The 27,799-nt window shown below is 45.3% G+C and overlaps 1 protein-coding gene across 1 annotated transcript in view; it reads left to right on the top strand.

Annotated features, from left to right (window-relative positions):
- The window catches only part of COL7A1 (collagen type VII alpha 1 chain), a 262,626-nt gene that overhangs the window by 230,366 nt on the left and 4,461 nt on the right, over positions 1-27,799 (top strand). Inside the window, exons 106-118 of the mRNA XM_040360996.1 lie at positions 815-850; positions 1,228-1,308; positions 4,557-4,610; positions 6,223-6,276; positions 6,496-6,558; positions 6,716-6,778; positions 9,350-9,466; positions 10,864-10,941; positions 11,608-11,661; positions 11,874-11,922; positions 13,830-13,838; positions 22,948-23,046; positions 26,764-26,880. Of these exons, the coding sequence (XP_040216930.1) occupies positions 815-850; positions 1,228-1,308; positions 4,557-4,610; positions 6,223-6,276; positions 6,496-6,558; positions 6,716-6,778; positions 9,350-9,466; positions 10,864-10,941; positions 11,608-11,661; positions 11,874-11,922; positions 13,830-13,838; positions 22,948-23,046; positions 26,764-26,880 (874 nt within the window). The remainder of the gene's footprint in view (positions 1-814; positions 851-1,227; positions 1,309-4,556; positions 4,611-6,222; positions 6,277-6,495; positions 6,559-6,715; positions 6,779-9,349; positions 9,467-10,863; positions 10,942-11,607; positions 11,662-11,873; positions 11,923-13,829; positions 13,839-22,947; positions 23,047-26,763; positions 26,881-27,799) is intronic.

Consider the following 27,799-nt stretch of genomic DNA (forward strand, 5'->3'; position numbering starts at 1 on the left):
CAAATTAAACAAATTTATGTACCGTATTTATCGTGGTATAGCGCGCTCCCGCGTATAGCGCGCACCCCTAAAGTTGCCCCGAATTCCTGTGGAAAAAAGATTTTTTGTACTTACAGTTTTGGTGTCTTGCGCGGCGTCCATCGGCGGCCTCGTCGGGTCCGGCGTCCGTCTGCGGCTTCGGTGTCCTCTTCGTCGGGTCCGGCATCCTTCTGCGGCGTCCTCCCCGCTCGTTTCCCGCGCCGAGTTTGAATACTGCGCCGACATATACAGAGCGCAGTACACTCGTGTATCGTCGGGCAGGCTCGGCTACTCTCGCGCTGACGTCCTGTACGTCCAGGACGTCAGAGCGAGAGTTGCCGAGACTGCCCGACGATACACGAGTGTACTGCGCTCGGTATATGTCGGCGCAGTATTCAAACTCGGTGCGGGAAAGTGGGTATCGGCGTATACCGCGCACCCACGATTTTGCCCTGATTTTCAGGGTAAAAAAGTGTGCGGTATACGCCGATAAATACGGTATAAAACGAATTGAAACTAAACACATTTTTTCGTTCTGCACATGTCTACTTCTAAATTCCTGTAGCAAGATGACAATGCCACCTCTGCTGCACTGAAATCCCAAGCAGTGTTGTCATCCCTGACAGGTTTTCCCCCCTCGTAAGGCAACAGAACACCTCCACTCTCCTCATTTCCATAACATAAGGGGAAGATGTTTTGCAGTCCTTAAAATATAACTATGTGGCATACTTTCATAGCATTTCATTCTAGGTTACCTCTATTGAAATGTTGTATTTTTATGTGCTTATTACACTAGGGTGAGAATGGAGAATCGGGTGAACCAGGAGAGTCGGTAAGTACAATATACTTGATGTCATACAATCTTTTCCTGTTTTATTAGGTAGATAATATCCAGTGCAGTACCCAGGGCCGCCATCAGGGGGGTACAGGCATTACACCTGTAAGGGGCCCGATGCTCCCCAGGGGCCCGGCTGACCACCCTCCTGTTTTTTTTTTTTTTTGCATTACACCTGGTCCCCAGGGCCCCTTACAAGCCCAGCTGGCCCCCCTCCTGTTTTTTTATTTAATAATTTATTTAATTAATTAATTTATTTTTTTGCATTATACATGTAAGGGGCCCAAAATTCTTGATTTAAAGTTGCGATCAAGAACCCTGACCACAGAGCCATTATTTCTTACCTGGTATTGTTTTTTTTCCCCCCTTTTAAGGGTAAACCAGGTAAAGATGCCCTACCTGGACTTCGTGGGGACAAAGGAGATGCTGGTCTTAATGGGCTAAGAGGACCAAAGGTAAGAAACTTTTGCCGGGTGTCTGGAAGAACCATAAGAGTGTTTAATAGTATTTCCAAACAGCTTTTAAAAGATCAGTTATCCAACAGTGATATTTCAGGTAACATTGGAACTCCATGAGCTAAATCAGGCCTTTGCCTCTGATGTGTCCCCACCAAACTTTGTGCATTCAAGCCCCACCTATTACGATTTTTATAATAATGTATATCATAAATGAAAATGCAGCTGGGATGATGAGAAACCCCTCATAACGGGAATAGCAGATGTGCAGATCCAGGAACTCAGAACAGAGATCCCACCAATAGAGTCCCTGAGGCCTCGTACACACGAACGTTTTCCTCGACAAAATTCTTTAACCGCTTGGGATCCGCGCTATAGTCAAATGACGGCTACAGCGCGGATCCAAAAATCCAAGTGGACGTCAATTGACGTCCGCCCCTTTGGGCGTTCCCCGCGCTCGCTCCAGAGCGCGCAGCGGGGAAACTCTGTGTTGGCCGTGTCCCTTGGACACAGCCAATTACAGATCGCCGCGAACGGCCAATCAGAGTGGCCGTTTGCGATGCGATCTGTGCGGCCAATGAGAGATGATCTCATATGTAAACATATGAGATCATCTCTCATTGCCGTTTTACACAGATCCACGTCCTGTCTCTGGAGAGGAGACCGATCTGTGTTCCTTGTACATAGGGACACAGATCGGTCACCTCCCCCAGTCATCCCCCTCCCCCCACAGTTAGAACACAATGCAGGGAATACATTTAACCCCTTCCTCACCCCCTAGTGTTAACCCCTTCAATGCCAGTCACATTTATACTGTAATTAGTGCGTATTTATAGCACTGATCGCAGTATAAATGTGAATGGCGCCTAAAACGTGTCAAAAGTGTCCGATGTGTCCGCAATAATGTCGCAGTCCCAATAAAAATCGCAGATCGACGCCATTTCTAGTAAAAAAAAAAATAATAAAAAATAATAATTCTGTCCCCTATTTTTTAGGCGCTATAACTTTTGCGCAAACCAGTCGCTTATTGCGTTTTTTGTTTTTTTTTACCAAAAATATGTAGAAGAATACGTATCGGCCTAAACTGAGTTTTTTTTTTTTAAATTGGGATATTTATTATAGCAACAAGTAAAAAATATTGTATTTTTTTCAAAATTGTCGCTCTTTTTTGTTTATAGCGCAAAAAATAAAAACCGCAGAGGCGATCAAATACCACCAAAAGAAAGCTCTATTTGTGGGGAAAAAAGGACGTCAATTTTGTTTGGGAGACACGTCACACGACCGCGCAATTGTTAGTTAAAGCGACGCAGTGCCGAAAGCTGAAATTTCACCTGGGCAGGAGGGGGGTATATGTGCCCAGTAAGCAAGTGGTTAAGAAACTTGGTGGCGGAGCTTTTTTGCCGAGAGGAAAACGGTCGTGTGTTCGTTTTTCGTCGAGAAAACTGTCGTGGATCTCAAAGAGAAAAAAAGAGAACAAGTTTTCTTTTTTCTCGTCTGGAGTCTCAATTTCCTCGTCGTGTTTCTCATCGGGCTGGTTTACCACAACAAACACGTTCGTGTGTATGCTTAGAAACCCGCGCATGCTCAGAATAAAGTATGAGATGGGAGCGCACCTTCGGTAAAAGTAGCGTTCGTAATGGAGATAGCACATTCGTCACGCTGTAACAGACTGAAAAGCGTGAATCGTCTCGCACCAAACTTTTACTTAACACGCAGTAACATGAGATTAGCAAAAGCAGCCCCAAGGGTGGCGCCAGTGGAATCGAACTTCCCCTTTATAGTGCCGTTGTACGTGTTTTACGTCACCGCGTTTGAGAACGACGAGATTTTGTCTTGACAGTGTGTACGCAAAGAAAGCTTGACAAGATTCTCGACAAGCCTAACAAGGAACTCGTCGAGGAAAACAATGTTTCTTTTACAACGAGTTTCTCGGTCGTGTGTACGAGGCCGGAGAGTTAGAAAAGACCGATGGGATTTAATGCTAAAGCATTTACCAAATACTGTAATACAGTGAAACCTCAGATTGGGAGTAACGCGGTTAACGAGCATTTCTCAATACGAGCTGTTTTAAAAAAAAAATCCTGACTCGGTTTTCTTGGAAGACGAGCAGGATTCAAGCCTCTGGGTGTGCAGTATCGCATTTGGCCAGAGGTGCGGGGGCACCGGAGATGCTCGGAAACACTCAGTAAAACTTATAGGTAGATTCAGGTAGCAGAGCCTATAGTTACGGCGGCGTAGCTTAGCGTGTTTAGGCTACGCCGCCGTAAGTAAGCTAGGCAAGTACATGATTCTCAATGTACTTGCCTGCTAAGTTACGACGGCGTAGCCTAAATCGGCGGGCGTAAGGGCGCCTAATTCAAATGTGTTGGGAGGGGGCGTGTTTAATGTTAATGAGGCTTGACCTCACGTTTTTTATGTTTTTTTTAAACTGCGCATGCGCCGGGCTCCTACATTTCCCAGTGTGCATTGCGGCTAAGTACGCCGCACGGGCCTATTGATTTTGACGTGGACGCAAACGACGTAAATCCCGATTCGCGGACGACTTGCGCAAACTACGTAAAAAAATTCGAATTTCGCTGCGGGAATGGCGGCCATACCTAACATTACTATTCCACTAGGGCCTAGCTCTAACTTTACGCGGCCTATCTCTTACACAAACGGCGTAAAAGTACTGCGTTGGCCGGGCGTACGTTCGTGAATCGGCGTATCTCCTCATTTACATATTCTACGCCGACCGCAATGGAAGCGCCACCTAGCGGCCATCCAAAATATTGCAATCTAAGATAGGACGGCGCAAGCCGTCGTATCTTAGATATGTTTAAGCGTATCTCTGTTTGAGCATACGCTTAAACATAAGTCGGCGTAGATTCTGAGTTAGGTCGACTTATCTACTGATAAGTCGGCCTAACTTTACCTGAATCTACCTATTAGTTCCTGAGCGTTTCAGAGTGTCTCTGGCCACATGCAGTACTGCATACACCGGCATCCCCGCACCTCTGGCCACATACAGTTCTGCATTGACCAGCTGTGACTGTGGAACGGATTATCTGAGTTTCCATTGATTCCTATGGTAAAACTTGCTTTGATATACGAGTGCTTTGGATTACAAGCATTCTTCTGGAACGGATTATGCTCGTAATCCAAGGTACTGCTGTATCTGTTTAAAGTGGACTGACAAGTGGACACAAGCAAAGTAGACGATAATATGTATGCTGAGAAAAATGTTTAACTATCTTGTTCCTTTTCAGGGAGCCAGCGGCATGAAGGGAGCGTGTGGCCATGATGGTGAAAAAGGAGACAAGGTGATATTGCCTAATTTGTCATATATGAAATACAACATACATAGCACTCTCTGTCATATTCCCTTGTAAGCCCAGGACAGGCAGTGAAGTCTTGAGTCCTTGGGCTGAGTGAAGATGGGTGTCATTAAACCTGGAAGAGGAGTGACGCCACAATCCTTGATGAGTTATGCCCCGTACACACAAGCGTGCTTTTGCCCAGCCAAAATCACATCGGAATTCCATCGGAGTAAAAGAGAACATGTTCTCTATCTAAACTCTGATGGAATTCCTCGAAATATCCAATGGAAAAACTCAGATAGGGTATACACATGGTCGGAATATCCGATGGAAAAACTCTGATAGGGTATACACATGGTCGGAATATCCGATGGAAAAACTCTGATAGGGTATACACATGGTCGGAATATCCGATGGAAAAACTCCGATAGGGTATACACATGGTCGGAATATCCGATGGAACAAGTCCGATAGGGTATACACATGGTCGGAATATCCGATGGAAAAACTCTGATAGGGTATACACATGGTCGGAATATCCGATGGAAAAACTCCGATAGGGTATACACATGGTCGGAATATCCGATGGAAAAACTCTGATAGGGTATACACATGGTCGGAATATCCGATGGAAAAACTCTGATAGGGTATACACATGGTCGGAATATCCGATGGAAAAACTCCGATAGGGTATACACATGGTCGGAATATCCCATGGAAAAACTCTGATAGGGTATACACATGATCGGAATATCCGATGGAAAAAGTCCGTCTGACTTTTTCCATCAGAAATTCCGATCGTGTGTACAAGGCATAAGTCTGTGGGAAAAAGCCCCGGAGATAGGGTGAGTATAGCAGGCTTGACTGTTTTTTAATTCATCTACAGAGCTTCCATGTGATCCACGTTAAAGCGGAGTTCCAACTACGAACTCAATTTATTTTTTTCTAGACCCTTTCACAAGCCCTTACAATGTTATTATAACACTCACGTCTCCTATTAAAATTGTCCCCCGATGTTCGGTTTCATCTTTTAAAAAAACATTGACTGTGCGCTCTGGCCGTTGTCATTTTGCTTGTGGGCATGTGAAGCTCACACGCATTTACGTTCCGGGATACTGTGCCCTGTTCTCGCGCATTGCGCAGTAATGTGCCGTAGCGGCGCTGTAAAGTATACAGGTTGCCATAACAACAGGCGGCGGCGTTGGAAGTGCCCGCCCACGTTGTTACGGCAACCTAGCCCTCCGCGCTGCCCACTGACTCCTGGGAAATGATAAAACACATCTCCCAGGAGCAGTAGCGAGCGGAGGCGCCAAGGGAAGTGACGAAAGGAGCCTTGGCGATGAAGTAGGAAGATTTCAAGGGACCGCGTAGCAGCAGCCATTTAAAGGTGAGTAAAAAAAAAAACAAAAAAAAAACTCCAAATGTTTTTTTTTATTTATTTCATGCACATCAATGACATTTTTTTTTTTTGGGGTGGAACTCCACTTGAAGGTTATTGCCCAGACTGGAATTGAACTTTTAAAGAAGTCCAGTTGGGTTTATTTGGTAATGTTTAAAAATGTGTTCAGTTGTCCTTGCTGGGTGCTTTAGTTTTATTGAATGATGTTCATTGCAGGGTGACACGGGTGTGCCAGGCCGACATGGGCTTCCAGGAAGGAAAGGGGAGCTGGTAAGCAGTCATTTTTATTTTATTTTTTTGTATTCTGTGGTCTCAGATTCCAGGTCTCCGTGATGTCACTCAATGGTTTTGAAGGTTTTCCAGGTTGTGAGGTAGGTTTCCAGGCTGACCGATGTTTATACTACATATGTCTTATACAGATACAGTGATAGGCAAAACTTGATAAGGGATAGTCTGTAATTGTCTTTATAACATAAAATCTGACTGTAGGGAGAAGCTGGCAGCCCGGGACACCCTGGTCTACCTGGAAAAGAAGGTCTTCTTGGTGCCAAGGTAATGCAGGCGATTTACCTAAAATATTTTATATTGTTTTTATGTATTTTCTTTATTTATTATGGTCATTGCATAAACATAAAAGGATACAGCGCGGTTACAGGGACTCTTTAATGTTGTGTGTATCTTCATTTGTTACTATGGTTTTTCCTTGCAGGGTGACAGAGGCATTGAAGGATTACAGGGTATCAAAGGAGATCAAGGAGAGAAAGGCGACAGGGTAAGCAACAATGTATACAGTGACATTGTATACAGTGTCATATAACAAACACTATGGCCCAGATTCACAAGAGAGCAAGGCGCACATTACGCCGCTGTAGAGCAAACACCGTACGCCACGCCAACGTAGCGCGGAGAGGCAAGCATTGCATTCAGCAAGCCAGTGCTCCCAACGCTGCACCAGCGTGGCGTGGGTTTCGAAGGCGCACGTTGGCGTAGGTGGAAGTGGGCGTGAACCCATGCAAATGAGGCGTGACCCCATGCAAATGATGGGCCGAGCGCCAGACAGGTACGTATCACGAACTGCGCATGCGCCGTGACGTGGACGCATGCACAGCACCCCCCTGCGCCTGCTCACAACCACGCCGGCACAACTGCCTAAGCTACGCAGGATCACCGCGTACGCCGTGAACATAACGTACGCCCAGCCAGACACACGTCCAACGCACAATACGCCGGCTTGTGTTCCCTGGTGCCGACCTGAGCATGTCTGTTGCCGGGTTGCACCTCATTTATGGGGAATAACTTTACGCCGGACGTACAACTTACGTGCATCTCGCGTAGCATGTGCCGGGCACACGCACGTTCGTGAATCTGCGTATTTCCCTCATTTGCATGTTTGAATGGCTAATCAATGGGAGCAGCACCATGCTCCCAGCCCATATGTGCGCCCACCCTACGCCGGCGTGTGCAAGCTACGTCGGCGGGGTGTAGCCTGTTTTTAGGCGCATTTTGGTTTGTGGGTCTGGCGCACACATACGCCGGCGCACATTTGCACTTACGTCGGCGTAACGTAATATACGTCGGCGTAAGTGCTTTGTGAATCTGGGCCTATATGAACAAAAGTGTCCAGAGATGCCGTATTATATTGGACATCAGGTTACAGCCTTGTAGTCTTCAGTAACAAACATGGCCATATGAAGGGTGGTATTGATGAGATCAGTGACCCACAAAGGGTCTTCATAGAACACTTCCTTTCCAATAAGTCAATTTATCAGATTTCTGCCCCGGTGGTGTTGACCTGGCATTTCGCTTGGATGAAACCTTACCAGCCTATACAAAGATCTCACACTTCTAGGAAGAGGTAACATTGACCAAGCCAAGTCATTCAAGATCAGTTCCCAACCTCACTAATGTTCTAGTTGCTAATCTGAGCAAATCCCACCAACATTGCTCCAGCGTCTAATGGATAGGCGTCTCACAAAGAGCAGAAGCTGTTATTGCAACAAAGAAAGACCATCTTTATAGTAATAGCCAACATTGGTTCTCAACCTCGCCTATGTAATAATTGCTAAACTGGGCAAATTCCACCAACATTGCTCCTGCATCCCATGGAAAGCCTTCCCAGATGTGCAGAAATTGTTATTGCAACAAAGACCATCTTTATCTTTTTAGACAACATCATGTCTCAACCTCACCAATTTTCTACTTGCTTAAAGTGGTACTATAGGTTTGAATAAAAAAATAACCAACATACCATACTTACCTCCACTGTGCAGTTAGTTTTGCACAGTGTGGCCCCCGAACGCCGTCTTCTGGGGTTCCTCGGCAGCTGTCTCGGCTCCTCCCCGCTTCAGATAACCCCCTCTGGGAAGCGCTCTCACATGGGGGTTACCTTGCGGGCGCACTCCCGTGTCCTACATTCGGCGTCCATAGCCGCCAATTGCTGGACTCGTCCCCGCCCCCCGGTGACTGCATCATTGGATTTGATTGACAGCAACGCAAGCCAATTCCTGGGTTGCTATCAATCTATCCAATTAAGAGCCGAGAAGCCCGGGCTGAGATCCAGCGCGTTCTCAAGACTTTCCAGCTAAGTAAAATGGGGGGCTGGGGAGACAGTAATTATCAGATGTTTTTTCACCTTAATGCAGTGGTTCTCAACTTGGGGGTCGGGACCCCCTCGGCGGTCGAATGATGATTTGCCAGGGGTCACCAAATCCTGGGCTATTCCTGAAGCCAGCGCTGCTCTCCCAGCCTCTTCGCAGCCGCCCATTCAGTTCACGGCATGGCTGGGTGGCAGAGACTAAAGGTCAGCTGACTGGTGAGGAATGTGAAGTGGGAGGGGCTGGAGGAGACCCTATCTCCTGATTTCGGCATAGGTGTCACTGCTACGAGACACCACAAAGTCGGAGACACAGTGAGTAACAATACCTGTGATTAGAGTTGCCATTAAAAGTCCCCACTACAGTTCTCAGATCAGCAGATGACCTTGATCAAGAGCACCTAATTCAGCTGATCAAAACTCCCCCCAGCGCTGCTACTCACCATTCATATTAATAGCCGACCTCAGGTCCCAACCTCATCAATGTTCTGGTTGCTACACTGAGCCAGTCCCAAGAACAATGCTCCAGAATCTCATGGACAGTCTTCCCAAAAGAGCATAAGCTATTATTGCAACGAAGAGGTGCCACCTTCCTATTAATAGCCCTTATTTTGGAATAAGATGTTGGACAGGCGGGTCTCTGGATACTCTTGATCATATAGTTTACACTGTTATAATGCTTTATTTCTATTATATTAATAGAATGGATTTCTTTGATACCTTAACCCACTGAGTTCTAATGTTTTCTAGGGTCCTGTAGGGCCAGTTGGTCCAACCGGCACAAGAGGGATCGATGGGATTTCTGGACCTCCGGGTCCTCTAGGACCTTCTGGTCCAAAAGGCCCTGAAGGTCTGCAAGGACAGAAGGTGAGAAAATGTATAAGTGAAGGTCATTTTTATTGCTACATATATTTTGGTTTTAGGTCTGGGCAACCTTTGCACTTCTAAAAATGAAAATGAAAATGAAAAGCTTGAGATGCCTCCAAAATGATGAAACCTGTGATTCAGATAATTGGTAGATAAATGTTGTATTGGCGCACATTTTCTTATTATACGGTATATCGTCACTTAGTACCAGTGGCGGTGCGTCCATAAAGGGCGCAGGAGCGCCGCCCCTCTCTCCTGCACCGCTCTATCTCACCAATAGATAGATTCATGAATCTATTTATTGTGGCTGCTGCCGCCCTCTATTCAGGTGTCGGGCCCCTTGTCGGAGGCTCTAATAGGCGTCCTGATTAGACCCGTGGGCTCTAATAGGCTTCCAAATTGGTAAACAGCGGGGGCAATGCTGTGCGTTGGCTGTTGACACAGTGTTGTGTCAGAGAAGCAATTAAATCGCTTCCCTAACACTAACCCGCCTCTCAGCCAATCAGGTGCTCGGGTCACCTGATTGGCTGAGGCGACAGGCGCTGTGATTGGATGCCTATGACGACATGGAGGACTCGGAGCGTGGAGGACATCGCCGAGTCAGGTAAGTGCTGGGCGGAGGATGTAGACTGGGGCAGCATTTGATGGGGCACAGTAGCGGCAATTGATGGGCACACTGGCGGCAATTGATGGGGCACACTGGTGGCAATTGATGGGGCACACTGGTGGCAATTGATGGGCACACTGGCGGCAATTGATGGGGCACACTGGCAGCAATTGATGGGGCACACTGGTGGCAATTGCTGGGCACACTGGCAGCAGTTGATTGGGCACAGTGGCGGCAATTGATGGGCACACTGGCAGCAATTGATTGGGCACACTGGCGGCAATTGATGGGGCACACTGGCGGCAATTGATGGGACACACTGGCGGGAATTGATGGGCACACTGGCGGCAATTGATTGGGCACAGTGGTGGCAGTTGATGGGCACACTGGCGGCAATTGATTGGGCACAGTGGTGGCAGTTGATGGCCACAGTGGTGGCAATTGATGGGGCACAATGGTGGAAATTGATTGGGCACGATGGTGGCAATTGATTGGGCACAGTGGTGGCAATTGATGGGCACAGTGGCAGCAATTGATGGGCACAGTGGCAGCAATTGATTGGACACAGATGTGGCAATTGATTGGCACAGTGGCAGCAATTGATGGGCACACTGACAGCAATTGATGGGTACAGTAGCTGCGTTTGATGGCACAGCGGCGGCAATTTATGGGTACAGGGGCTGTGTTTGATGGGTTTTTTTTTTCAGTTTGTTTGCACCCCCCCAAAAATTTGGAGCACCAACCGCCACTGCTTAGTACTACAATGTTTAATATGTTTTTATATTTTTAGGGTGACAGAGGCCCTTCCGGAGAGGCCATTACTGGGCCACGTGGAATTCCGGGAGTCCCAGGAGAACGGGGTGAGCAGGTATGGCTGGAGTTATTTTTAACTTTTCCATAAGACACACCTACATTCTTCTTTAGCTCTCTAATTTGTACATAGAAGTTTTTAGTCCAGAATTCTTCTAAGAACTGCCCAGACTTCATGAGTTCAACACATTGTTTACTCTCCTGTATATTCTCAGTAAGGGGCATCTACTTGGCACTAAAGATAATTAGGGGGTCTGTGCCATGCACACCTATAGAAAATGATGCCCAACCTTCTTCTTCAGCTGCACGTAGCTGCCCGCTCCTTCTTAGGGTGTCAGATGTGGTAGAAATTGGGCCGTACTAATCGGCATTTCTGAGGTTATATCTATTTCAGCACCACAGTTTGATTTAAAGCCCACTTGAGACGGCTCAATATACATAAACGCCAGTCTAGTCAAGGACACAGTGAGGCATGGACACAGTGAGGCAAGCACATGGACACAGTGAGGCACAGTGAGGAATGCACATGGACACCCTAGGCTTATACTCGAGTCAATACGTTTTCCAAATTTTTTTTGGTAAAATTATGTACCTCGGCTTATATTCGGGTCGGCTTATACTTGAGTATATATGGTATGTGTTAGCATTTTTCAGATTTTGAAAAAAAAAACATGGTTATTGCTACTGTGTTATAGTATAACATTTGTTTCTTTTCTATGTTTAGGGTATGATGGGACCAGATGGAGGTAAAGGAGATAGAGGATCTCCAGGAATGACAGTGAGTTTTATTTCAGCTGGAATTTCATTTATCTGAACTGTAGAAGTATTTGTGTAGCAATATATTATGCCCTGGGTGGTCACCCATGGTGCCCCTAGACACGGGTCTATTCTGCCTTATGCCGACCCTTTATGCGTTTATTGGGTGATCTGTTCTACATCACCTTCTCAGTACAAATACATATCACATGAATGTGTTCTTTCTGTTACCAGGAGGATGAAATCCGAACTTATGTTAGGCAGGAGATGAGCCAGCATTGTGGTAAGTGTTGTTATCGAGATACTGAAATATTTTTAATGTGCCAAAAAATGATAGACTTCAAGATATCCGGATCACATAATATAACATATTCTCTGCATCATTTGATTTCCATGAGAAGTCTGAATTGTGTGACAGGTTCATATCAGTGGGCTGGATTCAAGAAGCAATTGCGCCTGTGTAACCATAGTTACGTAGCGCAATTGCTTACTTGCGCCGGTGTAACGAATGCTCCTGATTCAGGAACCTTGTTACGCCGACTGCAGCCTAAGATATGCGCGGCATAAGGCTCTTATGCCCGCATATCTTAGGCTACATTCTTGCAATGGCCGCTAGGTGGCGTTCCCGTTGTGCTCAGCGTATAGTATGCAAATTGCATACTAACGCCGATTCACAACGTTGCGCGAGCCCTGCGTACGCAGTTTACGTCGTTTCCGTACGGCATCTTTCGCGTAAGGCTGCCCCTGCTATTAGCAGGGGCAGCCAATGTTACGTATACCCGTCGTTCCCGCGTCGCGAAATTTGAATTTGACGTAGTTTGCGTAAGTGATTCGTGAATGGCGCTGGACGCCATTCACGTTCACTTTGAAGCAAATGACGTCCTTGCGACGTCATTTGCCGCAATGCACGTCGGGAAAGTTTCCCGACGGAGCATGCGCTCTACGATCGCCGCGGGAACGCGCCTAATTTAAATGATTCCCGCCCCCTACGGGATCATTTAAATTGCGCGCGCTTACGCCGGGCAATTTTAAAGAGCGCACACGCAATTTACGGAGCTACTGCTCCGTGAATCGCGGGTAGCGCAGTAAATTTGCGGGGGCGCAGGGCAAAAACTTTGCCCTGCGCCTCCGCAAAAAAAGCGCAAAGGTACCTGAATCCAGCCCAGTGTTAATTTCGTCAACTAAAACTTTTTAGTCGACTAACTTGATACCATTCAAATCAGGTGCCCTTGTCACTTCCTGTGAACTGAAATCATAAACAAAGGGCCAGATTCAGAAAGATGAGCGGATCTTTCTGCTGGCGTAACGTATGTCATTTACGTTACGCCGCCGCAAGTTTTTCAGGCAAGTGCTTTATCCACAAAGCACTTGCCTGTAAAGTTGAGGCGGCGTAGCGTAAAGCACCCAGCGGAATTCAAATTCAGCAGGTAGAGGGCGTGTACCATTTAAATGAAGCGCGTCCCCGCGCCGAACGAACTGCGCATGCGCCGGCCGCGACTGTATCCCAGTGCGCATGCTCCAAATCACGTCACTACTTGTCAATGAAAGCGACGTGAGCGTAACTTACGCCCAGCTCAATTGTGAATCGACTAACGCAAACAACGTAAATTACGTCTGTCCCGACGTCCATACCTAACATTGGCTGCGCCTCACTATAGCAGGGGTAACGTTACGCCGGGCGTAAGTCTTACGCAAACTACGTAAATAGATACGGCGGCCTGGCGTTCATTCGTGAATCGGCGTATTTGCTCATTTGCATATTTAACAACAGGAACGCCACCTAGCGGCCAGCGTAAATATGCATCTAAGATACGACGGTGTAAGTGCCTCGTATCTAAATTTGCGCGGGCTCAGATTAGGACTTACGACGGTGTATCTAGTGATAGTAAGTAAGTCTTTCTGAATCTGGCCCAATATTGCTAGTTTTCCTAATGTGGACACCTCCCCGTCTATTTTATGGAGAGGAGGTTAAGGTGTTTTGTAGTTCTTTCCTAGGATCACTGTAAGATAGGAAGCGTGTTTTTGTGTCAGAATCACCAGGTGAAAATAAAGTGAAAAAAAAGCCTGAGAAAGGAAAACGATTGCATCCGCCTCATCCAAGAACTGTCAGGCTGCAATATATACTGCTTACTGGTAGATTGAGTGATGTTTACAGGATCTAACAGGGTTTTTTTTTTTTTTCTTTTTCAGCTTGCGGAGGTCAGTTTTCTTGAATACAGATTGGTAAAAAGAAAGTGTGTGTGTGTGCGTGCGTGTGTGCGTGTGTGTGCGTGTATTTCCATGAACACTGTATGGTATTGTCATCCAGCAGGTATCATTATCACATTAACTATAACAATGAACAGGTAGTACGATTTGAACACTGCAACACCTCTTATAAAGAGTCCAGCCATTGTGAAGCCTTGTTAGTACTTACAAGCAGTGGCGTCGCTAGGGGGTGGCTCTTGGGGCTATAGCCTCGAATCTGGAGCCCATAGCTCCGAGTCTCTCAGAGGTGGCTGTGGCCTCTTCATCCGGGCCGCGAGTGCTGCCGGCAGCACTGGAGTCCGAAGTCCGCTCTCCGCTGACGTCACTGCCTTAAGTCGGGGCAGCGCGTCATCGCGACTTCCAAGTCGGGATCCACCAGCTGCCCTGATTGATGGCAGTCTCAGCGAGCCGCATCAGACAGCCTCTCCCCGCCCCCCCACACTGAGCATGGAGAAGCAGAAAGGAAAGACGCTGACTGACAATCAGCCGCTTTCCTCTTGGGGATCTGTGAGAACCGAGCCATCGATGATGTTCAGTGGCTCGGTTCTCAGTGTAGAGACGCCGGGGGACAGATGGAGCATCGGTCTGATGCTCCATCCACCGAGGAAAGTATGAATCTAAAATAAAACTAAAACCCATACTTCTCTTTTAAAGGGACCACAACCCAAATATTGGAGAAATATAACTCTTGCCCAGGACCCATACCTGTCATCGTGTACCCTATGTAATTAACACCTCTCTGTATCAACGCTGTATCCTGGCCTAGGCCAACAAGGCCCAGGCCTAGGGCAGCACATTGCAGGCAGGCAGCACGGAAAGAGTCCCCGCCGGCTCTTATGGGGTGGACTGGGCTGAGAAGCAAATTAGTCTAGCGCCCCCATAAAGCGGCCGCACTGCTTCCGGTAGGCGGGCGGCTGGCATTCCACAACTAAGGGGGAGGGCGCTGCTTCTAATTTTGACTGTCCTATCATCCTGGAACACAAACCTTCCTCACTTGGCTATATGTTTTTTGCTGCACCATTGGCATGGTTATATCTTCTTATTCCTCTCCATAAAACTATTACAAATTTGTGCTTAAAGTAGAACTATAGGCAACGATTTTTTATTTTTATTTTTTTATTTTGGATAGAGTAAGGGAGGGTTATAGCCCCTGTCAGTTAATTTTTTTACCATCCCTGTCCCATTGCAGAGATTTCCCTTCACTTCCTGTCCCATAGACAAACAGGAAGTGAGGAAATGTATGCAAATTAAGGGAATCCACCCCACCCCCCCCCCCCAGGCCTTTAGAACTAGTGTCCCAATTTTGAAAAATTTCAGGGCGGGTCTTAAATAGAAAGGGGTGTGGCCTTGACAGGAAGGGGTGGGTCATATTTAAATTAGAGGCTGCACAAGTTTAGTCAGGCCTAGGGCAGCACAAAACCTAAATACACCACTGCTCTGTATTATCTATAAAGGGGGAGAGTAGGAACAGTTGCTGAGGCTGTCTCCCACAATGGAAGGTATTATCAACTGAAAATGTTCAAGTAAAGTCGTGACCTCTTACCAAACACACCTTGTGTTACTGAAAAGATAATACAGATCAACAGTTGTCCATATGGCCCACCACTAACCACCACTGGACTCATGTGTTTTGTCTCTCTGTGTTTGTTTGACTGATGCCATTTGTCCGTCTCCAATCCCTACTAATATTCCACTGTCTAATGTTTCAGTTGGCACACATCTCTTGAGGTATTTTGCCACTCATTGTGCATCTAAAAGCTCAGACACGTGTACACAATACACAATCCTATCCACAATCGATTAATCAAAGACAGATAGCTAGATTCAGGTAGCCGGGCGCATTTTTACGGCGGCGTAGCGTATCGTATTTACGCTACGCCTCTGTAAATCAGAGAGGCAAGTGCTGTATTCACAAAGCACTTGCCTCCTAAGTTACAGCGGCGTAGCGTAAATGGGGCCGGCGTAAGCGCGCCTAATTCAAATGAGTATGAGCAGGGGCGTGTTTTATGTAAATGGGTGGTGACCCGACGTGATTGACCTTTTTTACGAAGGCGCATGCGCCGTCCGTGTACATATCCCAGTGTGCATTGCTCCAAAGTACGCCGCAAGGACGTATTGGTTTCGACGTGAACGTAAATTACGTCCAGCTCCATTCAACGACTTACGCAAACAACGTAAAAATTTCAAATTTCGACGCGGGAACGACGGCCATTCTTAACATTGACTGGGCCACCTAGGCCACCTAGGGGGCAGCTTTATCTTTACGCCGGCGTACCTCTTACGGAAACGGCGTATCTTTACTGCGACGGGCAAGCGTACGTTCGTAAATCGGCGTGTCTAGTCATTTGCATATTCTACGCTGAACTCAACGGAAGCGCCACCTAGCGGCCAGCGTAAATATTGCACCCTAAGATACGACAGCGTAGGAGACTTACGCCGCTCGTATCTTAGCCTAATTTAAGCGTATCTGGTTTCCAGAATACGCTTAAATTTAGGACGGCGTTGATTCAGAGTTACGTCGGCGTATCTACTGATACGCCGGCGTAAAGCTACCTGAATCTAGCTAAGAGAACCTTGCCGATAAAAAAAATCATAGATTGCATTGTAAGGACTGAGAGAGAGAGAGGTCCCTTTTCCAAAACATGTCGGGGGTTCCAATGAAATCTATACATTTCATCCTTCTGCGTCACTTGATTATATTGAGACTGGGTTCATACTATTGCGAATTGGATGCAGGTTTCTCTGCATCCAATTTGCATGTCAGGAGATTGTGCCCGGCCTCCATAGGCGTGCGCAAGGGGTGTTCCTGGGCACACCCTAATCCTGGTATTGGTAACCTGTCAATGGTGGGCAGGTGACAGGCAGGGCTGTCTTAATAGCATCATGGGCCCCTGGGCAAAGTAATGCTCTGGGGCCCCTACAATGGAGACAGTGCAGGTAAAACTGAAATCAAGTAGGTAGGAGGTAGGGGATATCTAGGGTGAAGAGGGGTCAGAGTGCTGGGGGCACATCTGGGATGTAGAGGGGCAGCCCGGGCTCAAGGACAAGCTACTTTGGGGAAAGGGCAGGGGCCCCCCATGCAGCTGGGGCCCCTGGGCAGTGCCCAGGTGTGCCCTCTCATTAAGACAGCCCCGGTGACAGGTAAACTGCAATCCTTCCTTGCTGACCCTTAGAACCTGGACAGGAGAGGTGGCGGGGGGGGGGGGGGGGAATTTAGTGGAACCGATCTGTATTTTCCTCCTGCAGCAGCTGAAAGTAGGCTTCTCCTCCTCCTGCCTTTTGTCAACATTCAGCTGCCACAGGAGGAAAATATAGGGGATTGGTACAAATGTATGCCACCCCTCCTTTCCCAGTTACTCTTCCTTCTGTTGCCCGGGTCCCCCATGTGCTCCCTTCATCCCATTGTTTCAGGATGGAGAGTGGTGAAGAGGCCAGTAAATATTTCAAACGCATATGTGTTGGAGCTTTGGAGTGAACACCCTAATGCAATAGACTGCACACACCTATGCCGGCCTCCAATGGAGCTGGTTCACACATCTCTGGCGCGGCTTCGGAGCAAATTGCACAGGAGTCCTGTGCGTCTTCTGGTCTCTTTTTGGTCTGAATTCAGCCAAAAATTCAGACCGGAATTGGACCTGAAATGGTGAACAGTGACGCATTGGACCAATGCCGTCAGCTACTCCATACTGCAGTGTGAAGCTTTAATGGATCAATTGTAGCCATCAATTTGGGGAGTGGTGCTTGAGCCATTCTCTTGTATGACTTTGTCCACTTGTTAGAGGGCAACTCATTGGGGGGTTATTTACGGCAAATCCACTTTGCACTACAAGTGCACTTGGAAGTGCAGTCGCTGTAGATCTGAGGGGAAGCTCTGAATAGAGGGGAAGCTCTGCTGATTTTATCATCCAATCATGTGCAACCTAAAGTGCTGGGGTTATTTTTCCTTGCATGTCAACCTCAGATCTACAGCGGCTGTACTTTCAAGTGTACTTGTAGTGCAAAGTGGGGTTGCCTTTAGTAAATAACCCCCTCTGTGTTGCAGCTTGTAGCATTTCTCGCTTATACAAGTCTGCCAACAATAACTTGTGGGGGGTCTTATGCTGATATCCATTGTGGATGGGGACTATCAACACCTGCTGCTTTTTTAATGTACAAACACATCCTAACATTTAAAAGGGGTTGTAAAGGTACAATTTTTATTTTTCCTAAATAGCTTCCTTTACCTTAGTGCAGTCCTCCTTCACTTACCTCATCCTTCCATTTTGCTTTTTAATGTCCTTATTTCTTCTGAGAAATCCTCACTTCCTGTTCTTCTGTCTGTAACTCCACACAGTAATGCAAGGCTTTCTCCCTGGTGTGGAGTGTCGTGCTCGCCCCCTCCCTTGGACTACGGGAGAGTCAGGACGTGCTCTACGTTGCAGATAGAGAAAGGAGCTGTGTGTTAGTGGGCGTCCTGACTCTCCTGTAGTCCAAGGGAGGGGGCGAGCACAATACTCCACACCAGGTAGAAAGCCTCGCATTACTGTGTGGAGTTACAGACAGAAGAACAGGAAGTGAGGATTTCTCAGAAGAAATAAGGACAAAATGGAAGGATGAGGTAAGTGAAGGAGGACTGCACTAAGGAAAGGGAAGCTATTTAGGGGGAAAAAATTGTACCTTTACAACCCCTTTAATTTATGTGAAGAGTTTCTGTATTCTTGTAATGTGTATCATTTCATATATTCTGCCAAACTAGTTTGATTTTTCAACCGATTCTAATGATGTGCCTCAACTGACCAGTTGCTTGCCTTCTAAATAGCATGTCATAATGCATGTAGTCATTTTTTTCCCACTGTTTTAATGGAGAACTCTAGTGAAACATATTCTCGTATTAAAGGTGTTCGCTCCAGGTGACTATTTCAGCTTTGTAAGATCGGTCAAATTTCCCAGAATTCCTGAACATATCATCCTTTGTCATAGTTGGCCTTTGGTCAGTTCTCTAAACTTCAATAACCATGATAAAGTCCAACTGCAACCAAAACTTTTATTCCGTGGGATGGAGTAGAACTTCTGTCAAGTTGGTAATGTCCCCAGTGGACAGGGCCGTCTTTACCATAGGACAATGTTTTTTTTAGAGGTCCGGAGGCCCCCAGGGCCCCAGATGGCAACCCCCCCCCCCCCTTTTTTTTATTTATTTTTAAATAAAAAAAATATATATTTTTTAAATTTATTTTTATTTTTTATTAAAGGGCCAATTTTTTTTTAGGGGTCCCCAGGGGCCCGGAGGCCCCCAGGGCCCCAGATGGCAACCCCCCTTTTTTTATTTATTTTTAAATTAAAAAAATATATTTTTTTAATATATTTTTATTTTATTTTTTATTAAAGGGCCAATTTTTTTTAGAGGTCTGGAGGTCCCCAGGGCCCCGGATGACAACCCCCCTTTTTTTTATATAAAAAAAACTTTTTTTATATATTTCTTTATTTCTTTTATTTTTTATATATACGAAGGCATGGCAGCCCATTCAAATCAATGGGCTGCTGTGCCTGCACAAATGATGGCCGCCAAAACACATGCATGTGAACCAGCCAGGCCCAAAATAAGCTGGAGGGGGGCCCAAAAAAAATGTTTGCCCAGGGCCCAAACCATATTAAAGACGGCCCTGCCAGTGGAGACATCTTTCTTTTATTACCCTTTTGTCTGATGCGAGTCAAATGGAAGTGAAGGGAAATCCCTCTAATGCCCTGTACACACGATCACATTTTCCATAAAAAAAAGTTGGATGTGAGCTTTTGATCGGATATTCCGACCGTGTGTATGCAACATTTTCTGTCAGAATTTCTGCCAGCAAAAGATTGAGAGCAGGTTCTCCGATGGAAAAAGTTCTTGTCGGAAATTCCGTTCATCTATATGCAATTTCCGACACGCAAAAAAAACACGCATGCTCAGAATCAAGTAGAAGAGCCGAACTGCCTATTGAACTTCACTGATCTCGGCCCAACGTACGTCTTGTACGTCACCGTGTTCTTGACGGTCGGAATTTCAGACAAGATTTGTGTGACCGTGTGTATGCAATACAAGTTTGAGCCAACTTTCCGTCAGAAAAAAAAAACAAGGTTTTCTTGTCGGAATTTCCGATCGTGTGTACGGGGCATAACAGTCAGCTCTCGAATCCTACAGAACTGGAGACTGGAAGTGTAACGCCTACCCCTAGGGTTGGTGGTCAGGCACTATAGCTGGCACTGTGTTCTACACCTATAGCAGCCCCCTTTCCCATAAGGCAAGCAGGCCTACCGGAACTCAGTTGCCCCCAGGCCTTATACATAATGCTATAGCGCCTGGCTACCTAACCGGAGCAGGCACAAGCTAAGCACAGCAATCAGGTACTTGCAGTTGGCAGACAAGCAGAGGGGTTCCATGGTAGTCTGGGTTTAAGGCAGAAAATGTTCAGAGAGTAGTTGGGGTCTATTTTGTGGTCAAAGAACAGCGTTCAAAAAGTAGTACAAAGTGCATAGCAAGGAATTCCAAACTAGTTGGCAGGACATGGATTAGGCGAAGGCAAAGGTCAAGGCCCAAGAACAAGACAGGCAAACAGGGAGCTTGGAGCACGTGTTGCAAACACTATCACAAGCATGACACTAAGGACTTGTCAGGCTTAAAACAGGTTTGGTCTCCACCCAGAGGCTGTCTACACCAATCACTCTGCAGGTGGACAGTCAAAACCATGATGCTGGAATGAGACCAGCAGCTGCCATGGATGAAAGGTACAGTGGAACCTCGGATTGCAAGTAACGTAGTTATCGAGCGGTTCGCAAACGAGCACTGTATTTTTAAAAATCCTAACTCGGTTTGCGAGTGTTGTCTTGCAAAATGAGCAGGATTCAAGCCAAATCGGTGTGCAGTATTGCATTTGGCCTGAGGTGGGGGGGGGCACTGGAGCCGAGCATAGCCAAACGGCGCTGTTTGGAGCCATTGGGAAATGCTCAGAAAGACATGGAAATACTCCGTTCCCAAGCCTTTCCCAGGTTTGCCGAGGTCAGCCGAGTCTGTCTCCGGGCCTTTCCGTGTGTTTCCGAGGCTCTCCGGCGCCTCCCCCCCACCAGCTACATGCGGTATTGCATGCCATTAAAGTCAATGCGGAACAAATTATTTTCGTTTCCATTGACTTCAGTGGGGAAATTCGCTTTGATATGTGAGTACTTTGGTCTATGAGCATTCTCCTGGAACGGATTATGCTCGTAATCCGAGGTTCCATTGTACTTTGTAACAGCCCAGATTTCCTTTCCAAAACCACTTTGACTCAGATTGCAATAAACTGTGACTACATTACTACATTGACTATCATCCAGATATTAGCTCTTGTTGCATTTCTAAGCCCTGCCGAAGGAAGCCCATTGAAACCCACACAAGCCATTGGCCTTTTTTACTGAAGGCAATGATAAATAAACTTGATCTGGACAAAAGCTTCTGAACTAGCCCTGTGTCATCCTTATTCCTCTACTATAGTGGCTTCCCCCTAACTTCATGTCTGACACTTGGAGATTTTCCCTCACTTCCTATTCTGTCCGATAGACAAAAAGTAGGGCGAAAAAATGTTGATTGAGGTTTTAACCCTTCCACACTTCTCACAAAAATATTTTGGTTGTAGTTGGGCAATAAGTCTTCACTGGCTGCAGCAAACAATGACCTAGATCAAGTACGCTGACTGGACAGCGGCGGGAACAACCTACTACTAGCCACTACTCACTGCAGTTCCTATGATTGAGATTGTCCAAAGAACAATTATTTTTGTCAATAGCAACCAATCTGATTTGTCTCTTCCTATTTCTAGTACAGTACATGAGAACGGAAGGAAGAATGGTGGATTTGTAAAACATAAGTAGCTTGTAATTCAGACACTTCCCATTACATAACATTCTGTTTTTGTCAACTTCTGATCTGACCACATGGGCATCCGTTTTGTAAGAGCAGTATGTAAAGCAAGATTTTATAAAGTATTTTAACAAACTTTAAGCAGCTGAAGACTTTAGCACACTCTTCAGCCCTAGTTTGGCGGTAATGAGCACAGATCCTAATGGGAACTGCAGGCTTCACGAAGGTTTAGAACTACTTGAAGGAGGGTTGGAGCTTGCTGAAATCTGCAACCAGTTGGTTTAAATGGACAGTCTAATGAAAATTAGATACGAAGCGCTGGATAAAAAAGATCTTTTAACAGATCGTTGGTTGGGCTTGATGACTGACTCTTGGAAGCTCTACCACAAAAAGTGTTCCTCCCAACGGTAAAAAAGGCCTCCACTGAGAAATCCCAGTGAAATTCAAGAAACGAGGGTCAACAGATCTTCTCAAGAGCCCATAAGGATGTATTGCAAACAAGCAGGTGAATGTTCTTTCTAATGCCCCGTACACATGGTCGGGATTTCCAACGGGAAAAAGTCTGTCGGGAATCCCGATGGGAAAAAAGAGAACCAGCTCTCTACCAGCTCTCTATCATTTGTGGGCCATTTTTGGCTGTTTTACTGTTGGAAAAAGTCAGATGGAGCATACACACGGTCGGGATTCCCAACCAAAAGCTCTCATCTGACTTTTTTCATCAGGAAAACCGATCGTGTGAACGGGGCATTAGATAAAGAACACTATTCTCTGAGTTTCTTTAATGGGAGCTCAACCTGTAGCCCTCTAGTTGTTTCAGAACGACAAGTCCCATTAGGCATTGCAAGCCATTGACAGTTGTAAGCATGACTCCCAAAGGCACAGGGATGATGGGACATGCAACAGCTGGAGCGCCACAAGTTAAGCACCCATGCTTTAGATAGAGTCCTATGGGCAGCCTATTTATTTTTCATCCAAGCTCTGGTGCACAGGGATTTTTTGGCCCCTGAAACACATCGGCTACATGTTATATTCCCATTGTCCCAATTTTATCAGCAAAAAATTATTATGGACTCCTCGAACTGGAGATAAAGGGTGATTTAAAGGGCAAAGCTGCCAAGAGCGACAAGAATCAGAAATCTTTCACTGAAGTTCTCAATCATCAACATTTTCTAACACTCCCATCTGAAACTATTATGTCCTTATACCTCTCAGGTTACTTTTCTGACAAACCATCTCCCCCATCCTATCCGCCCAGCCCACGTCTAGTCCCAGTCCCAGCTCTTAAGTTTTCTCACATTGATGAAGATGAGGGTGAGTAGGATCTCCTAACAGTAGAAGATTTAATCACATCTTCTGTCCACGCCAAATTCTTTCTCGCTTTTTACAGTCAGCCACGTGTAAAAATAACAGTTAAGTGTCTGCTTTTATGTTTGCGGTGCTTTGCAATCTATCATCCTTGGCTAAGATAACACATTATATTCTACAAGGGAGGGCTGGCAACAACAGCTTAATGCCAATGCAAATAAGTGAAAGCTGAAGGTAACTTCGTATAACTGTTTGACACTCCAGTGGATTCCATCCCTTCCACCAAAGCCATAATGAAAGTATCACATTCTTGCAACTGGATTCACCAGTTATTTGAACTACATTATGGAGAATCCTGACGCTGTCATATAGTTTGTAGTGGCCATGGCCATTGGATGGAAATTTTGGGAAAAAAACTTTCCTCATCGGAGCCCCCAGAAGCATATGAGATTCCTATTTTAGGACAAATTAACCTGTAAATAGTCCAAATTGACAGGAGCCATAACTGATCTGCAGTTGCAACCTCTGCCAGGATAGGCAAAGTTAGAAAACTTTTCTTGAACTGTTAGGACCCTGGTTTTCACTTACAAGCACCCAACATTGATGTTTAGTGATAGTCCCCTGCTGCATTCACTGTAAAGTCCAAAGGACACCCTGCGAATCTCCAAGCCCTCATCCAAGGATCCATGAGACAATTGCCTTCCCGCCCTCTGATAGGCAATTTAAGATAACAGTGAGGGCAGACATCTAACTAGATAGCTTATATATAAATGTTAATTAGGTACCTGGATTATAGCTACTTCCAGTTATCACTTTTTTGCATCAAGGCATCTTTTATTGTCCTAAACCATCTTTGAATTGGATTTGGCCTAATGCCCTTCCTGTGCTCATTGCCAGCCCTCCCTTTTTGCACTCTACGTGTGCATTAGATAAGTCTGAGCAGTAAACTTTATGACTTCAATTACCAAATTTACAACTTGCACATAAAATTAGGCTTAATGCAAAAATAAATAAATAAAAAGAATCTTCTAATTATATTTAGAAAAAATCTAAACTAACTGGATAAGCATAAAATCAGATATAAAGCCTCATGTAACAAGTGTCTGCAGGGAGGATATGTTACCCCATTGCAACTGATTAGATTTAGATTAGCTGTCTTGGTTCAGTGTAAATCTCATTGATTTGTAAAAATGTGATTGGCAAATATAGGCAATGCATTTTTGTATTCAGATGCTGTTGAGATCCTTATATAAAGGTAGTCCAATGCCTCATATACACGGCCGGACTTTCTGAGAACAAAAGTCAGACGGGCTTTTTTTCACGGAAAGTCCGGCCGTGTGTAGCCTCCATTGGACTTTTTTTGTCGGAAGTGCGACGGACCTGAGAAAGAGAATCTGTTCTCTTTCTTTCCATTGGACTTCCAACAGACTCACGGCGGACTTTTGCACGGTCAAAAGTCCGACCGTGTGTTTAAGGCATAAAAATTGCAGCTTCATTGTAAAGTAGCATTGAGCAGGATTGGACAAATCCAAAGAGCAATGTAGCCAGCACACCAAAAACATTCCGGCTTGGGACAAATGTCCACTATTGGCAGCTTGTCTGAATAATGGGTAGACATCTGTCTAACTTCTTCAAGTTGTTTTGTTTTGCCCAACCCTGTTGTAGGAGATGGCAGATGATCAAATTTTACCCACATTCCCCCCACCACAGTCCTCTACTTGGCATTAGACGTGTGCAATTCGTTTAGTTCCAAAATAATTTTTTTAACAAATTTCGACAAAATCGTTCATTCTGAAATATCCGAATGAACGAAAAACCGCTTAACGAATTTTTCAGAATATACATAAATTTGAATATTCGAAAATTCGGAAATTTGTACATTCATAAATTCCTACATTCGTAAATTTGTAGATTCAGAAATGCTTAAATTCATACATTCTTAAAATTGGAAATTTGTAAATTCCTAAATTAGTAAATTCGTAAATTTGACTGTGAGACAAGGTGGGGACAGAGACAAGGAGGGTGCCGCAGCAACAGCAGAGGTGCAAGGGCCACATGATGCAATGGTCTGGTGGGCCGGTTTTGGCACGTTGGCCTTGTGTTTGGCACATGTGACCTAGTTGCTCCATTGGGATACCACCAGTACAGTTTTACCAAACACACCAATAGCACAAAATTATTATCTACCTAAGGTTGCAGCACCATCAGTCTACCACTTCCAACAACCTTGGTAAATGTGGGAACAATAATTGGGAGATCTCACTACTGGAGAGGTATCAGAAGCTGATGAGTCGCTCAACTTCCCTGCATTCAGGGAAGACTGAAATATCAGTTTTGGGTAGCCATCCCCTTAAAAGTCCATGACATCATTGTTCTTTGTCCAGGCTTTATTATCGAAGTATGGTGTTAGTCATTGCAGTCTTTATCAAAGACCTACGCCTTCGGTGTATGCTGCTGTGAAGTCTTTAATGTTGCATGATAATATAAGATCTTTGCTTTCTTTGCTTCAATAGTCGGAGTCTACATTTTCTCTATGTCTTCAAATTGACAGCAACGTCACTGTGTTTCTGTCTTTGTCCCTGTTGTCTGTTTTTCTGAAATACGTTTATGGCTTTGCATTTTATAATTTCTTGTTACTCTTGGGCCTACCATAATGGTCACTGTTACATAAAATATAGAAAGATCAGCAATATTCATGGATCACCTCTGTATGGTTTGCATTTTACTGGTTACCTGCTGGATAAAAAAAAAAAGTGCACAAACCTGCTGAGTATTATGTCTATGCTGGATTTTTTATGGGACGCTGCTAAATATAACTCATTACACTACGTTGGGCTTATTTATGGGACTCCCCAAGGTATGGTCTGTTTGTCACTGCTTGGTGAGGTTTTGGAGATGATGTTGATGGTGATTTGTGGGTAACTGTTGGATATAATATGTGGGGCACTGAAGGATTTACTGCTTGTGTGTCTTGGCTCAGGCCTGATCCTTTTATTAAACAATGTCATCTTAATATGCTGCTTAAGCTAAGCTAACTTGTGCTTTTTACCCTAAATCTACATAAGACGTATGTTGGTGGACCTTATTTTTAACTATACTTTGACCATTAGTGTTCTATCTCCATGAAGCTTATACTTTGCTTCTTATGAGGACTCTAATATATCATTCTGGCATGAAGGACCTTTACATTTCATCCAAAATTTCATTAAAAAAATTCTTGTCTGTGGTCAACACATTTTCCATTTCATTTTTGTATTCTCTCTTGGTTAATCCTGAATTTGGTTTTGTGTTTTGCCTGACCCATGCTGTCCCCTATGATATTCTGCTGTCTTTCTTGCGCTTGATCTTCTATTTCTCTGCTGCTTGGGCTTTTCATGCTGCATCTCAGGCCTCGTACACACAACCGAGTTTCTCTGCAAAAACCAGCAAGAAACTTGCTGGGAGATATTTTTTTGCCGAGGAAACCGGTCGTGTGTACATTTTCGTCGAGGAAACTGTCGAGAAACTCGACGAGCCAAAAAGAGAGCATGTTCTCTATTTCCTTGATGGGAATGGAGAAAATTGGCTTGTCAAGTTCCTCGACAGCCTAACAAGGAACTCGACGAGGAAAATTATGTGTTTCGCCCCTTGAGTTCCTCGGTCGTGTGTACGAGGCTTCAGCCTAAGTTTTACTACGGGACTTGATGAAGAGTTCTTATCACTGCCTCTTATGTGATCCTCCAGGACGAGAACTTAAGGTGGTGGTGAACACCAATGATCCAGATTACGAGCACATATACACGGTGGATGACTACAAAGATATGGATGAAGATGGCACAGAGAGCACCATTATGAGAGATGGTCAGAGTATATTGATCTGTCTGTCTCTAATATCTCCCATACATCTTGACTCATTCCTTCCTTCTCCCTCTCTCCTTTCTTTCTTTCTTTTATCTCTTTTTTCTTCCTTTCTTTTCTCCAACATGCATACCTTCCTTTTTCCTTTATCCCTCCAATCTTTCCCTTTCTTTTTTTTTTTTTAAATATATTTTTATTAGGTTTAAGACAAACCAACAAACAGAAAGAAACATACAAAAAAAAAAAAAAAAAACAATATCCCCAGCCACCCTTTTATAAAGGTTAGGCAATACACTAAAACATAGAAAAATAAACTGACATCAGTGCAAAATATAAAGTAGGCACAGTGGTAAAAGGCTCAAGTATAATACCGGGATATAGCAAAAGCGGAGGTCCAGACATTAGAGATCCCTGAGGCACTGCCCATCAATTGTCAAGCAAGAGTTGTACAATCAGTGCTGGGAGAGGGTTAGCGGACTAGCCAACCATCTACCCCAAATTTTGTGGAAGGTTTTGTTCTGTTTCTGTAGTTCAAAAGTAAGTTTATACAGTGGGATAGCGTCATTAATACGTTTTTACCAGAGGGATTTCAGAGAGGTCTGTGTGCCCTTCCAGGACAGTAAAATTGCTTTTTTAACATAGAAGAAGACTATACAGAGCAGTCTCTTGGCATGTGATGATAGGTGTAATTCGCCAAAAATGCCTAATAGGCAGTTCTTGGGGTGGATTATGTTTGGGAGGCCTAGCGCAGATGAGATGAAAGCACCCACTTCTTCCCAGAAGTCCCCGACTACCGGGCATGACCAGAAGCGGTGTAAGAAATCGGCCTCTTGGCCACAGCCGTGAAAACTGGCAGCCTAGGGCAGGAGACCCATCCTGTGTAACCTAGCCGGAGTGAGGTGGGTTTGATGAAAAATCTTTG

Source organism: Rana temporaria, chromosome 7, assembly GCF_905171775.1.
Source record: "Rana temporaria chromosome 7, aRanTem1.1, whole genome shotgun sequence".
Lineage (NCBI taxonomy): Eukaryota > Metazoa > Chordata > Amphibia > Anura > Ranidae > Rana > Rana temporaria.